Source organism: Opisthocomus hoazin, chromosome 1 (genome assembly GCF_030867145.1).
Source record: "Opisthocomus hoazin isolate bOpiHoa1 chromosome 1, bOpiHoa1.hap1, whole genome shotgun sequence".
In the NCBI taxonomy this organism is placed as follows: Eukaryota; Metazoa; Chordata; class Aves; order Opisthocomiformes; family Opisthocomidae; genus Opisthocomus; species Opisthocomus hoazin.
The window spans coordinates 105282464-105298390 of record NC_134414.1 but is presented as its reverse complement, the minus strand read 5'-3'; the positions used below and the strand labels follow the sequence as shown (position 1 = coordinate 105298390).

Here is a 15927-nt window from a genome sequence, read left to right as displayed (position 1 = left end):
ATGTTAGATGCTGGTGCACCAAAGTGTTCTTAAAGGGGGGAAAAAAAGTGGCTGTTCAGTAAATGCTAGAAAATACTTCTTTCTTCCCTGCTTTCACTGCAGGCTTGTTACCATGCCTCCAGCCCATGATTTTTTTTTGTTGCTGTTGAAAAAAAAAAGCAAAGCAGTGTTTTATCATGTTCAGCTTTCAGAATTTCCTAATGCAATTTGTAGGTTGTGTTAATTACAAGAAAACTTCACTTCTCCCTGACTGCATCAAATCTTGAGCAAATAGGGTTTGTGCTGGCCACCAGCGGCGAGGCTGGGGTGTGGACCCATCCCATCCTCTGTGTGTACACGCAGACGGACGCTGTGGGGTTCACTCCCTCTGTCCAGAGGAGATAACCTAGTGTCTCACAGAGGACTTCATGAAGCCCCTTTGGCAAGTCTACCTGTTGTTCTCTATACACTGTATTTTGACAATGATCTAATATATTTCTGACAAAAGCAAAATATGTTTCTTTTTTTTTCTTTTTTTCTGTTTCTTATTTTTACAGAAAGCAATGTGTTTTATCTTTAACAGACTCTACTTCTAATTAGAAGTTTTATAATTGAGAGCATGATAGCTCTCGTATCCTGAGATCATGTTAGATGATAATAAAATGTTGCCATCTTTAACGTGTGTGATCTGACAAAAGAAGTTAATCAAGAGGGCGATGAGCCAGAGTGATAGAAGAACTCTGCTGAATTGTGGTGACCTAGCTGAAGAACTGACCTGGAGCATGAGATCTGCTTTCTGGTCCAACTCTGCTGCCAACTGTGCAGCAACTTTGAGCGAAACCCTGCTGTAAAGGTCTCTGGTTTTCTTCTTCTGTAATAGCAGAGAGAAAAAGGAGCCTTTGCTAAGTGCTTTGAGAGCGACAGATGAAGAGATACCCAGGGGAGAGCCACAGCTGCTATAAATGTCTTTGACACTGAGTCCCTGCGTGATAAGGAGCAAGTGATTTAAACTTTCTACTTGAGCTGTGCCATCTCCCACGAAGGGAAATAAAAATTACTTGCCTGCCTCACAAAGGTCTTGTGAGAATTCATTTAATTAACATCCACAAAACCATGAAAGGCTTAAAGAACTGCAGGTATTACATATTATAACGATTATAAAAGATATGTGGAGAATCAATGAGATAAAGAAAATTGCATTTTTCCATCTTTCCACTTCATATATTATCTTTTCCTTCATGCAGGGTTCTGTTAGATAGTGTGTCTATGAAGCAAAGTAGCAATTTTTTAGGATTAATTCATTCCCAGCTGTCGGCAGAGGCTATTACAGTTTCTACTTCATGACAACTTTGTAAATGTTGAAAATAATATGTTCAGTACATTCTCCTGGGCAGATAAGTGTTAATGCTATTGGTAGTGAGCAAGTATGGTTTATGCTGATTAACTCCTGCATTGGAGGTGGTGGTGATTGTTTCACTCCAGAAAGTGGAAATAAGTGAGTGTTTTTAAAAGACCCATGTAAAGAGTGAAAGTATATTTACTTTGTCTCCCTTTTAGAATCTGTTCCTGGATTCAAGAGAAACACACACAAGTGTTTTAGCATTTATTGCAGAGATGTTTCTCAGCATCTTCATTGCATGACAGTCTGGCTGTGCTTTGTCATGCAGATAACCTTGCTGCACTGCTTCTGCTTTCCTTTCATTAGGCTGTCAATTCAGCCTTAGCACGAAGTACAGTGGATGGCTCATGACTTTGATTTCCAGCAGCATGAATCTGGAACAATAAGTCAGGTGTGGAAGAGATGGTGATGATGACACATATGACAGGGTTTTCTACTAATAATCTTCTTAAATAATTGTATTTTTCTTGCTGGAATATGGTGATAATTTATAGAAGCAGCAAGCTGTAACGCATGGAAACACACAAAACAGTAAGCATTTGCTTTATAGGGGCTTTTACCTCACTGAGACATTACGAAGATTAATATGAAGCTGTTACATGTTTTATACTTTTGCCTCAGAAGATTCTCTTTCCTTTTCCATCCGTCTCTTGTCTCATACTGCGCCTGCAGCAGAGAAGCTCTTTAATGACCGTGATGCTGTTTCACAGCATAGTCCACCAGGATCCTGACCCAGTACTGTTTCAAGCCTGTTTTCTAGAGCAAGCAGAGGAACTTTTTGCTGCTCCCTCAACAAATTGTAACTTCCCAAGAGAATACTTGTAGTTAAATTCCTTGCCACATCAGCCTGCTGAGTGCAAAATACATGTTTTGGTTCTGCAGATTCTCATTTTTGTACCCCTGACTTCTTTCTGGGTTAGGTGGCTGCAACTTGTCACCAGACCTACTTGTCCAGTGTTTACAGTGAACTGTTACTGCTGGGTTTTAGAGCTCTGATGGTGCCAGAACCTAATGTGCAAGCTGATCTATGCTTACAGGGTGAGTCTGGTATGTCTAGGACACATCAAAGTTGTCACCAAGGTGCATAGTGACTCTAAGACACATGTAAAGAACCTCTGAACACACAGACACAAAGGAGATTCTTCTCAGATCTGCAGCACACATGCAAAATAGTCTTTACACATTTAAGTATCCTCTTACTTACAAAAAAAGCTGTAATTTTCGCAGTAGGAAACAGCAAATCAACATCAAAGCTAACTGGACTGGCTGGAAAGCAGGCTGGGGTGCAGATCCCTAAGTAGACACCTACCCCTTGCCTGCAGCCAGCCATGTTCAGACCTCTGCTAAGGGTTCTGGCCAGGTACCACTGTACAAATGGCCAGCTGCTGTGTCCATCACTGTGCTTCTGCATCCAATACAATGAAGTGTTTAGGTGCCTGGACGGCCTATGGAAAGTTCTGCAGATCTTGGTGGAAAGGCCAAAGCTCTGAATGCTAACTATTTGCTTAGATCACTGTGGGAGTCAGGCAAGAATCATAGAATCATAGAATGGTAAAGGTTGGAAGGGAGCTTGAAGATCATCTAGTTCCAACTGCTGGAATAGCAGGGACATCTTCCACTAGAAGGATCTTCACATTTTTTTTCCTCCTATATACCAAGTTCATTTTTATCCTTAAAGGGTGCTATGTGGCCATAAAACTCAGTGACTTTACAGGAAACCAATACATACTTTTCGTACTTCAGAAAGGGTCAATTAGCTCACATCATCCTCTCTACTGATTCCTCCCCAACACACCGGTTATGTTTTCTAATACATCATCTAACAGGGATGAGAAGAGAAGAAACAGGCATAGTGTTTGTGTTAATAAGTCATTTAGTCTATTAATATGAAATACCTGCTCACTTAAAGGAACACCTGGTCTAGAATACTGCTAATCAGGTTTTGTGGCAGGCTGAGATTTAGAGGGCAGCTGTGCTTTATGCCTGACCTGAAGATCACTGAAGTTAGTGATAGATCTCTGAATGATCCCATCTAATCTTGGATTAGTGGCATGAATGGTGATGTGCCAATAGTATACGTGTGTGCATTTCAGCTATAATCAATGTAATTTGCATGCCTAGGGTCAGGTGTGTTAGTCTCAGATGCCCCCAAAGTTGGGTAGGGTTCTTTTTAAAGCCCCCGTCACTTTTATGCTTAATCTGAGACTGCTCCCTGTATTCTTGAAAATGTTCTGAAATATTGGTAATGTGTGAAGAGTCCATTAAAAGCTCCAGCTGCACCGCTTGTTTTCTAAAACGGCACAGGTCAATTGTTTTGTCAATGAGATGCCTATTACTTAAACTAAGATGATAAACAATATGCTGTATTATTACACCTTCAGTATCTTAGCAAGGTTTGAATGCTGGTAATTATTTTGTTTTTATTTTCGAGGACAATCAGGTTTTTTGAGACCTTTGTTAACTGCCATGGAATACTGCTTCTGTCCAGAGAGCCGGTAGCTTGTAGCACAATCATTTAGGTGTGCAATTGCTCTGTGAACTCAGTGAAGCTGATTTACTTGAACTGCGGGTCTGTTTTCAAATCTTGTATATAGTTAAATCTTTATCCACAATCTTGATATCCCAAAATCCGTAGATACTTGAGCTTTAGTCTTCTACTAAGACGGCTTTTAATTACAAATTTATAGTATGCGCATTTTATTTAAAGAGAAAATGACCTGTCAGCCAATCATTATAAATGGTATTTAATTTTAAATTATTTAAAAATTAAATTTTGTGTTTCTATGGAGAACTAGTATAATGATGATATCCCAAACATCACAATTCTCCATATAATTAACAAGAACTCTGTATGTGTGTGTGCGCTTGTGTGCATGTGTGTGTGTTCTGGCTGATAACACGCTGCTTCTAGAGCTTAGCTCTTTCAGCTACATTTTTTACCTTATGCTCTGAGTAAGTATATGATTCATCTGAGATAGTTTTACACAATAGATTCATTTTAATTAGAATGCCATCTTCAGTCTTTATGTATTTTATGTATCTGCCAAAAAGTATTGAGTACGTAGATTTTAAAATGAGATGTTAATATACACGCTGAAAATAGATATCTAACCAATTCAGTTTTCATTAGTACTTTTTATGTTATGAACTGCTACAAAGAAAGGAAGTTACCATTTGTTTAAGAAAAGAATGTATTAACACAATGATGCACAAGAGAATTTCAATATATGTCTGTGTTACTACATATTTTAATATTCAAATATTTTGTTAGCTTGTAGGGGAAAAGTAAAAGATAAAGTAAGCCAAAAAAATGTCTTCCTTAGATCTGTTTTTATTACCAATGCTGCCAGCATCAGAGTGCAGTGAGCCCAGTTTCAAGTGTACTTGAAATGAGACAATATTGTCAGAAAAAGAAGTAGTCTTTTCTCCTTCCTCCTTCCTCTGGCTCCTTCTGCTTACCCCCAGCTGCTCATTCCTCTCCCCAAGCATCCCCCACATGCTGGCAAAAACATTCATGCAGCTGTGTAATAGAGTGTGCAAATTGTGTGAGATAGAAATGTGTTTCTTTATAAAGCTTTAATCTTGATCAGCCTCCTGCTCCAGTTCACCACGCAGCCCTGGAAAGGCTTTTGCTGCCAGGAGGGCAGGGGCAGGGCAGTGCTGGGAAGGGCTGCTGGGAGGGCCCTGCGTGCTGCTGACGAGTTTGTTGCTGTTGTTTTTTGCTGTGAAGAGGAAGGGGAACTTATGAGCCTGTGTGCCTACTCTCTTTTCATTACAAGCTCCTTACATGTAAACATATTTTCCATGATTCAGGAGAAAATTGCCAAAAGGACACCAAATCTCACAGGCAGTGAAGTCTCAGGAAAAAGATAAAACTGCAGAAGTCTTTTGTCTGTCTTCACTCTGTCATGATCTCTGCTTCCAAACATTACTAACCTCCTTTCTATCATTTTTGTCCCCATCCAGCAGAGCATCTCAGCAGGAGGATGTGTCTTATATTGCACACCACATCAAGGGACAAAGATCCCAATGTCAGTACTCACCTAAGTCTTCTCTGGGGCCAAAAGCCAGATAGCTACGCTAGTGTCACGCTTCTGCAGGCTACGTACACTGGCTGAAGAAATCATATGTCGTGAGGACACTGGAGGGGGACTTGTGAAGCTTAAAGGACAGGGGATCATGACAGAGGGCTTTTATTTAGCTGTAGAGACAAATGAAATTATGGAAAAGCAGAAAATCCCAAACTGACCAGGTAGATGAGTTGTAAGGGCTTGGTCACAGAGATGAGAAAGGAGCTCATCTTCTATCAGGCACATGCTGCTCTGCCCAAAGCATGTAGGACTTGGGATGACACAGCACAGGACCTCCCCTGAGCCCAATTCTCCACTGCTGGAGGTGACCACACCATATAACTCCTCTCACAATTGGTCAAACTCCCTTTTAATGAATGAGGTCCTTTGCCTCCGCTTCTCTGCTAGAAAGCTCTTCCAAAGTTTCACACTGCTGATGATTAGAATTTTTATTGATAGCCTATTTGTACTCATTTTGCTTCTACCTCAGTGCTCTTCCTTATCCTATCCCTGTCTGGTGTTTACTCTGATCTATTTTTAGAGAGCCATCATATCCCCTCACAGCATTACTTTCAATAGATTAAAGTAATGAAGCTTTTTTTGTCGCTCTTTCATAAGACAGGCTCTCCACTCCCTCAGATATTCCTCTAGCTCCCCTCTGCACCTGTTCTAGTCTGAATTTCTCTTTCTTGAGCCTGAGTGACTGGAATGGTACAGAGCGATCCAGAGGAGGTTTCGCCTTGGCCTTATATAGTGACATGAATATTCACTTTCAGCTCCCCCAGCTGTACCTCACCTCACACATCTGAGGAGCACATTTTATTACCTCTTTCACTATCACATCACATTCATGGCTCAGTTATTCTGTGATTATTTAAATACATCCATCTTTTTCTTCTTTGATGACCATCAGCTAATGAGCTTCCATAGTGCTGTAGAACCATCTGTTTCTAAACTCTGTCCCAGAACTACCTGCCCCAAATAATGTGACTTTGCACTTCACGCTATTGCATTTCATCCTATTTCTGTTATTCCACTTGAGGCCATACAGATGTCCTTTTATCTGACACAGTGTGTGATCCAGTGTGACCTTTCACAGCTACTGAGCTGAAAGTACAACAGGACTTAAAATCAAGAGCCTTGTAGGAGTTGTCGGTTCACAGTGCTGGAATAAATAGATTTGATAGATTGGTGTGTGAATTGAGGAACAGTTTCCTGATTATTTTAAACAAGAAAGTTAAGAGACTACACATGAAATCCTTTATTGCTTCTGGTTTTCTGTAGATTCTTGTGGAGGTTGAATTGGTATGCATGCTGGTGAAAAAGGCTTTTTTTTTCTGAAGCTAGAATGTGTTATCAGGGTAAGCATCTCTTTCTATCAAACTTTCCACAGAAAAACTAAAAACTTACTGGGCTCTGAAGAAGAAGTGCTTTAATTTGTGTTTTCCCTATACAAACCCCATGACTTTACCAACAGATCAACATGCCAGCAAGGGATCTTTTCACAGGAAAATGTTGAAAAGGGTATATTTTCATCTGAGTGCTTAAGCAAAATTAAAAAAACACAGTAAAATCAAGAGCTTTATAGAAATGAGTTGTTGGTTATGTGCTCTGAAGCTAACAATGACTTCTTGTTTGCTGCCAGGAGACTGAAAAGTCTGATGCCACTGACAAAACTGAGGCACACACGGAAGACAAGGCAGATGAAGGGGCTCACGAAGAGGCTCAGTCTGCTCAGTCACCATCAGAAGATCAACAGGTAATTTTCCCTTTTTTCTCTGTGGTATGAGGGTTTTACCTGTGCTGTAAAATGTAAACCTGCAGGCCCTCCTAGTGTGCCTCAGGGAGGGAAGACTGATGGCAGACTGGTCCAGCTTGTCTTTTGGATGCATTTTCTTTGATGTCATGGTGTTATGAAACCTAGATAAACTCCAGGGAACTTTTCTCTGACTCTTGAATAACAGCAATTTTCTTTATTTAGCAGTTTCCTTTTGCCAGTTGTTACCAGAATTTTTTTTTTTTTTTTTTTTAATACTCATTTGGAACCAGAGTCTAGTTATGGAGAATAATTTAGAGCTAGACATCTGAGTCCTATCTGTGTGGAAGAATTTACTTCTATCAATGGCCAACATCTGCAGTGCTCATAAAGCTGGTTGTTAATATTTGTTGTTATGTACCATCATTGACTGCTGTTGCAGCAAGCCAGATCTGACAGTGTCTTCTTCAGGCCATGCAGAAACCCCTGGGCAGCGCAGAAATGGAGACCATTATTATCCTGTCTGCCTGCATCATGGTCTGATATTACAGTCACATGGGCAGATCTCAAACTGCTGTGCTAAAGGTTCCTGGAAGAAGCCATCAGAGTTCCTTCAATTCCTTAGTATAATATTCTGCAGCTAGCTAACATCAGTAAAGTATCTGTGGTTGAAAGATATTCTGCTGTGTGCTGGTGTCTTCCTCAGTGGGGTGTTTATGTTACTGGCAAGGTTCTAGACCCAGTAGAGACCAAGCAGAAATGAATCCTGTGTCTGGAGATAGGGATGCAGCTGCTTTGTCTCTCCTGATGCTCTGACAGTTCGGCATTTAAGGATGGGTTTATTTTGATGTTGCAGTGTCAGGTAACTCTCTTCCCAAAGAGGCAGGCGTACTGCTGGATCAAGCACTTACATTTGTGGTTTTTTGTGGTTTGGTGATCAGATGGTCCCAGTGGAATATCTATCACAAATGCATCATCTCTTTCACTAAGGACCAAAACAATGTGGTTTGTTTTTTTCCATCTAACTGCAATGTTTTTCCAGAGGAAGCACCTCTCTGTAAGCCTTTCCCCATTACCCTTTTTGACAATGACTGAACCAGTCACTGTTGGGCTGGAAAAGCAGCCTTTTACACAGCCTTATGCAAGTCTCAGGCACTGGGAAGTCCTATTTAAAATTTAAAAATGGCGATGAGGAGAGACAGACCTGAGTGGGAACTGAAATTTCTCCGTAAGTTATACCCAAGCACTTTTCATGATTCTATGAATTTCAGCTGGCATGCGAGTGCCATCAAATGCCTTTTATCTCGGCTCTGAAGAGAAGCCCAGCATAAAACTGCAGTGCATCCCCTGGCTGGATTAGGTTACTCGCCATTCTGTCTGGCAGTCTACTCTAATGTTTTTCAAATGAGAACAGAATGCTGGAACATGTCTGCAAATGTGTCAAGCAGCTGTGTATGAGAGGTTTTGTAATGACATAATGCAGTGCCACTCCTATACAACAAGCACCTTGCTCCATTTCTCACAGAATAGATTGGAGCTGTAAATGGAAAATATATTCTCCGTTGGTTTTATAGGGAGGAGAGTGGCAGAGGAGAGAGCACCAGGCAAGACAGTGTGTTTGAACAGTTCTTTCTGTGGGTATGAGGGCATATGATACGGTTAGACTTACAAATCCCCCCCTTTCACCTGCACAGTCTTGGCAGTGTCGTAATGCTGTTACATGGTCCTACATAAGGAGGAGGAAAAGTCATCCGGAAATCGTCCAGCTCTGATAGCTACCTTCATCACACCAGGTGTATATTAGCCCCTAGGGGAAGAAAAAAATGCACTGTTCCTGTTCCTGTCTTACTTGTTTTTAGAGAGGGTACTCACCACTGCAGACAGCAAGGTACCAGGGGCTCCTGCTGGGGACGGACAAAATCCTTCTTTCACTACCCCCTTCCCCATGTCACCTAGGACAAATCACTTCAGTGACGTGGCATCTGTCCGCCTTGCCACCGTCCATCCCAATTATCACTGCTGTTGGGATGGCATGAATCACTCCGTAGAAATTCTGGTATTCTCATGCACTGCAGACAGCACACAAAGGACGCGTTTAGAGGAGAAGGACAACTTTGAGGCAGCTACATTGAGATGAATTCTACCTTTTGTCTCTATGTCTCATTTTATCCTTATAAAAGAAAGTTAGAATGAAATTTCCTTACCTGGTCAGGGTTTTATTGTATGAAGTTAAATAGATTGAAATACTGTCAGATTGCCATTGGAGTATCTCCACTGGATGTTAGGTCCGAAAGGATACGTGTAATATCAACATGGTGTTTTCAATATTTCCCTCTTTTCCTCATATTTGTAGCCCAGCACATCTTCCTTGACTGCTTCACCACACTGAACAGATGTTTCCATGTGGTCTCCCCACTCATGGCTTCTTTTCTTCTAGTATTGGCATTTTGGCCTTATTTAGCACTCCGTTTCAAAACAGCATAAAAACGGCTCTCTCATGGAGGGTGTCAGCCAGCTGGCTTGTCTCAAGTGACTTTGAAAGAGGAATGCCAGTGCTATGGAAAAATTCTAGAAGAGTCTCAGAGAGGTAAAGACATCTCAGTCTTTGCCAGTGAGCGTAAGACAGATAACAAAATGCACTGTGACTGTGTCAATTGCGGAGCTGCATGGAGGGTCCCACATTCCAGAAGGCTCCTCCAATGCCTCAGTAGCCGGCGTGGCAGCCGGTGGTCAGTGTGGGTACATGTGGAGGCTGCAGCCCTGCCCTACTGCTTCTGTTGCTTTACTGGGAGATGCAGGAGTCCAGAAGCTCCAGCTTTTTGTCTCAGGCTGGTAAGACCCTGAGGAAACCAGCGAGAGACCCCAACCCTCTGAAAAACCAATCTCTTAAGACAGCAGCTGCCTCCTGAAAGCGGCAGGGATAAGCGCATGGTGTGACACATTGTTTGTTCTTCACACACCGCCCGTGAGGCTGCCTAGGCTTCAGCAGCTCCAGCCCCTCGTTCAGACAAGCATCCACGAAAGCCTGGAGCAGATGTCAAAATAGAAAGTCTCTTACACAGATCCAGTAGTAACAGGAACAGCTTTCAGCCTGGGTCACCAAGGGACAGCTGCAGTAGGATTTCTTTAGATTATTAATTTTTTTTTCACCTTAAACCTGTTGCATACTTTTCTTCCCTAATCACTTCATCAAGCTTATCCTTGACTTCCTCCTACTCCTTTTTTCATTCCTAATCCCTGTCCTCCGATGGAGAAGACTGAGGAGCTATTTGTTTGGATACAGCGTCCCTTTTTCTTGCTTTGTCTGTCCCTTTGTTTTTGAGTTTTCTGAGGAAAAGACTGCAACTTCCTATGCACGTGGCACAGCGAGGCCTCTTGGTCACTAGATGTCACAGTAATAATTTTTCTATATTTTTACTATCTAATTTTAACTTCAGATTTTAGCTTGGGGATTAGAATATTTTTTAAGTGGTGTCCCAGTTAAATCAGTTTGCAGTACAGATTAGGCTCACGTCAGGGCTGAATTATTTCAGAAACGTGTTCAAAAATCATGTCATAGTGCAAGTCTCTATCCTGTCTCAGCAGCTCCCCGGATCATATATAAACCCTGGTACTGCAGCTCAGTTCCTTATCTCAACTCTTTCTATGCAAACTCGTATCAACCACTCATGCCTTCTGCATGGCACTATTCCATTTGCTTTTTCTCTTTGAGATTTTGTGTAAGATTAGCTCTTCTCTCCAATAACCAGCTTGGTATCCAACATTAAATTCTATTCACTACATTTATATTTTTTCTTTTTAATCTCTCTTCTCTTCATCACTTTTGCTTAATCTACAGTCTAAAGCCAGCCTGTATTATTTCTTATTCCTCAGCACTGTTGAGCCAAGGCATCTGTTCCAGCCTACAACAGTTAACAGAACTGCAAGCTAGATTCTGGGTGATGATATATAACATAGATAAGACTCTGTATAATTCTGATTTAACTTTCATTTTTTAGACCAGCTAATCACAACACGCCCCCCCCCACAACCCACCTGAAAAAGCAAACAAAACCCCAGCTCTAATGCTTTATTTGTCAATGAAGCAGATTTGATTGGAAGTAACTGAGAAAAAGGGAGCTGCATTTATTGATTTTATATCCCTTTTTCAAAGTAAAAGCTTAGCTTAAATGTGCTTTGTGAGTTAATCTGAATGACGTTATCTCAAAATAAATCCACTGAATTCTACATAATTTTCCTAAATTCAGTGTTTGGTTTCTGCTGTTTTGCCTGTATGACCTCTGAAATTCTTTCTCCGACCTATCTTTTAAACATTTTCTTCTGTATCTCTTGTGTAGGAAAGCAAGGACGAAGATGCAGCAACAGGGGTATAGTATATTTGGGCATTTTTCTTGCATCTTTTGTTTGTGTGCATTTAATTTCTGCTCAGTCTCATCCCTTCCCTCAAAAGTTAGTCAATTCTTATTCATGAAACTAAATATACTAGTATTATGTTTTGCTAGAGATAATTATTGTTCATATCATAGTCTTATTGTTTGGAAACAAAGATAGGCCTTTAATCATTAAAAACAGTAAATGGAAGAGAAATTGTCTTTCACAGATTCTTTAATAAGGTTTGTCAAGGACTCCCAAGACAACTAGATCTTTGACAATCGCTAACTGACACCATGCTGATTACATTTTCAGTGTTGCGAGTGTGAAAGAGTCATTGTGACAATTTAAGCAGCTCTGCCTATAAAGGAAATATTTTCCTTGCCAGAATTTGTAAGACCCAGGTGCAAATCCTTATGTGCTTTTCTGCTTTGCCCAGCATTGCAAGTTTGTGCTTTGAATATTTCTTCAGTGTTCCCAGTAAAATTAATGATTACTTTAGGCTATTTTCCACTACAAACTTGTAATTAATAAGAGGACACATTCACATCTTCCCACTTCCAAACCGCAATACATGCCTATATACATGTGTCTGCATACACATGCCCACTGTCAGTTACGCATTGTGGATCTGGCGCCTGAAATGGAGCTCCTGGGCCCCTGGGTGAAGCGTAGGGGCTCCTGCTGAGGCTGGAAAGAGCTGTTAAGGCTGGTTAGTGCACCCTGGCACCACTAACTAATGCTGCAAGGAAGAAAAATACCCATTTTTTCTCTAAAAGGTAATTGACTTGAATTTTGAACTGAAGTTGTTGATGTCTGAAATGGGTTGCTTGTCTGTGGGCTTGCCTGGCCCTGTTTCAAAGAGGTGCTGATGAAAAGCACCTCTCCTGGCAGAAGATGCTGAAAGAGGCAATATTCCTTTGGCACAAGATCTTCTAATCCAGCTGACCTGTGCGGCCATTCGTATTACGTTTCTGGTTCTGCAGGGATGATCCCTTAGTGCAATGGTTTTCCCTGAAAAACAATGATTCAGACCAGGAATGTGATTACAAGAAGTCCATTCCCAAGCACATGTTTAAACAGGATTTTTCTACAGCGACTCAGATGTGACTCTCCTACAGGCAGTAGCTGTCTGAGAGGAAAACCTAAGGTCTGTGCTGCTCGTATACTACCTGCAGTCCTGACTGAAAACTAATCAAGTATTCTTTGATTGGTTGATTACGGCAGGAAGAAATTCCCATAATTTTTGTAGTCTCTGTAGTATATGAAGGTATGACATTTTGAGATAAAGCTTGTTTATTCACACAGATGAAGTGCCTTTCAACAGGAGTTTGCTGGAAGAGAAGGAGCAGAGAAGCCTGAAATGCCATTCTCAGTTGTTTTTCAGAGCAGGACTACACTTTAAAGCTTCATTTACTAGCTCTTAAAAGACAGTAAACACGGATTGTTGTCTATTGCCTAAATGATGGCTTTCAGATAACTGTTCATTTGGTTGACTGAAGCAAAGGGCGATTGCCTTTAAATTGTGCCATTTCTCCTATATAAAAGAGAGAAATAAGAACTTTTGAAACAGAAACAAGGCTGTATTATCTGACTCCAAATGTTTTTTACATTATTGAGGAGTCTAGTTCCTGTGCCATGAATCTTGACTTGTTCACTGCTCCAAGAAAGCATACAATTAAAAACACTAAACATTTTGTCATGTTTACATGTATTTCATATTCTCACTTTGATCTTCAACACCATTTACACCTTAACCATGTACCGTGTTCTAACCTCTCTAAGAAGAGAGTTCTTGTATTCCAGCACTTGCCTGTTGACTCCATAAAGCTAAAGCCCTGGCATGTTAAGATTAAAAGCTCTATACATTTCTTTTCTGTTCAATTTTTTAAGCTCAAATAATATTCCATTTACTAGAAACATAACAGTTGCAAAAGCAGAGCTCTGCATTTCAAGCCTGTTTATTTTTCCTTCAATTCCTACATGGTAACTGCAACTATTTTCTGTAAAAAAGGAAGAAGAAGAGAAGCAGGAAGAAGGAGAAGAAAAGGAAGAGGAGGAGGAGCAAGAAGAGTCTTAGTACACTTCCCTACGACACATTCTTTCTTGAACAGGTTTTCAGGTAACTATTAAGCTATCCAGCACAGTTTCTCACTGTTCTTAAAGTAACATAAACTTGAAAATTTTGTACATATTGTTATTATATGCAATTACAAGAATGGAAAGAATGAACCAAAACCAAAAAAGGTATTGCGCATTTAACACATAACAGTCAAAATTATTGCCCTTAACGAGTCTGTTAGTTTTGCCCATTTCTGTGGCACCAATTAATCTAGCTTTCCTACATAGCTGTCTCTGTGATCCCTAATATCCACCAAATACTGCGGGCCCTTCGATCCATTCCCCATCGCTCTTGCAACCTTCAACTCCCTGCCACGCTTCTAATATCTGCTTTGGGCATATTCCTTAGCATTTTCCTACGGTACCCGCCAGCTCTCTGCTGTGTTGCCTAAGTAAGGGCAAGGAAAGAGCGGCGTGCTAGGTGTGCACTGCTGGAGTGGTCAGTGTACGTGCATGAGGTGCCCAGCCGATGGGCCAAAAGTACACTGCACTGTTACACTCACTGCAGCTTCTTTTTCGTCTAGGATAAGAATTCATCCCTCTCCTCTCTTACTCAGCTGCTGACTTCACTGAAACTTTTCAGAGCTTCATGTCTCAAATTAAGCCCTCTCTCAATTTTAGTTGAAATGTTAAAAACAAAAAATACTGAGGAAGGGACAGGAGCCTGACCAGAAATACAACACACTGTAAAATTATTCTGATTGCCTTAGGAACTAGGCCAAACATGACTTTAAAACCTCAAAACAGGAAGCACCTTGGAGGCAGAATTTGTGCCTGTATAGTTGTATGAGCATCCAGCGTTGCTCAAGCTTTGCCACTATGTGGTTTTGAATTTAATTTTCAGATTTTCTTCTTCCTCCTACTGTCTCTCCTCCTCTGGACAGAAATAAAGATCAGACAATCACTTACCCAGGAAAAAATGGTAACCTCCAAGAAAGTTGGAATTTCCAGCAAATTTTCCCTTGGGTGGTGGGACCCCCTCCCAACTGCAGACATAGAGTGTGATACGCTCTTTCTAGAACTAGCGGGATTCCCAGATAACTTTGCCTCTGAGCAGCTGCCATAGGTTTCACCAACCGTATGCTGATGCGGAGACCCAGTGCCTCAACAGCACAGAAAATCTGTCACTTCCTTCATACTACCTCTCCCAAATCTGGGTTCCTCTGTTGCATGGGAATTCATTCATCCCAGTGTTTTCCAGCATTCAGACATGTAAGATCACAGTGTTTAGTTCTAATCTAATTTTTCTTACTTTTGTTCAGGAAGCACAAGCTGGAGCAGCCCTGCCAAAGAAAACAAAATCCCTCTCTCGAGCAAACCATTACTACCTTTCATGCCTGTAGACTTATGAACATATAAATACATAACAGAACAAAGACATCACTCTGTCCTACCTGTGCCCTTTATATATATATATATATATATTTGGTATTCCAATTGCTTGTTAAAATGGGTCTTCTTACCTCTGATTGATGATATTTCAGTTCATATTGTTATGTGTTGGAACAGCATTGTCCATGTCACATTCTAGATTGTAAGCCCCTCAGGGCAGGAACCATGTCTTCCTCCACGTTTATATACCGCCGAGCACGCTGCTGCCACTCGGCAGGTAACGGCGCTCACACAAGTGACGTATTCAGAGAAAAAGAAATTCGGAACTGAACACTGCAAAGAGGCTTCCTGTATGCAAACTACACGAGCCACTTCTCCCTCGGCTGGCTTTTGAAAATGATTGAGGTTTCTATTGTACAGCAGTTTAAATAAATGGGTTTTCTGTCATATCTGTTCTCTGTCTGCAAAAGCATTAATTTAACCCTAGCAAGCTGCACTAAGATCTGTAAAGCTAAGTTTTCTGCCGCGTTACAGTCGTAGGCTATGCAAAGTCCTTTGCCCTGCCTTACGTTCCTGCTGGTGTTTCTGGTGTTGTGTAGAAGACCCCAACCACGAGGATACACAGTCTTCATGGAAAGAAAGAGATGTCCTAGTCCCTTCTACTGAAGCCTTGCCAGTCCTCATGAATATGTCCGTATTCACTGGGCTGGGGAGGCAGAGAAAAGTAACCCATGTTCACACTGTAACCATTAGTTAGAAGTTCACCGAGGAGGAAAGAGCTTGGATTTCAGTCCCTTGTCCAATTACTTTTAATGAGATTTATGGAAACTGCTTGTAGAGGAAGGAAAAGGATGAGAAATGCTTACTGCCAAAGTAGCCCATAGCTTCAAAGACAAACC

General features: G+C 41.1%; 1 protein-coding gene across 2 annotated transcripts in view; it reads left to right on the top strand.

Annotated features, from left to right (window-relative positions):
• SH3BGR (SH3 domain binding glutamate rich protein) overlaps positions 1 to 15475 on the top strand; it is a 28520-nt gene extending 13045 nt beyond the window's left edge. For both annotated transcript variants that reach the window (XM_075431854.1, XM_009932648.2), the window contains 4 exons: positions 7094 to 7207; positions 11542 to 11571; positions 13590 to 13697; positions 14959 to 15475. In XM_075431854.1, the coding sequence (XP_075287969.1) occupies positions 7094 to 7207; positions 11542 to 11571; positions 13590 to 13655 (210 nt within the window). In that variant the 3' untranslated portion in view covers positions 13656 to 13697; positions 14959 to 15475. The remainder of the gene's footprint in view (positions 1 to 7093; positions 7208 to 11541; positions 11572 to 13589; positions 13698 to 14958) is intronic.
• Positions 15476 to 15927: the final 452 nt, after the last annotated feature.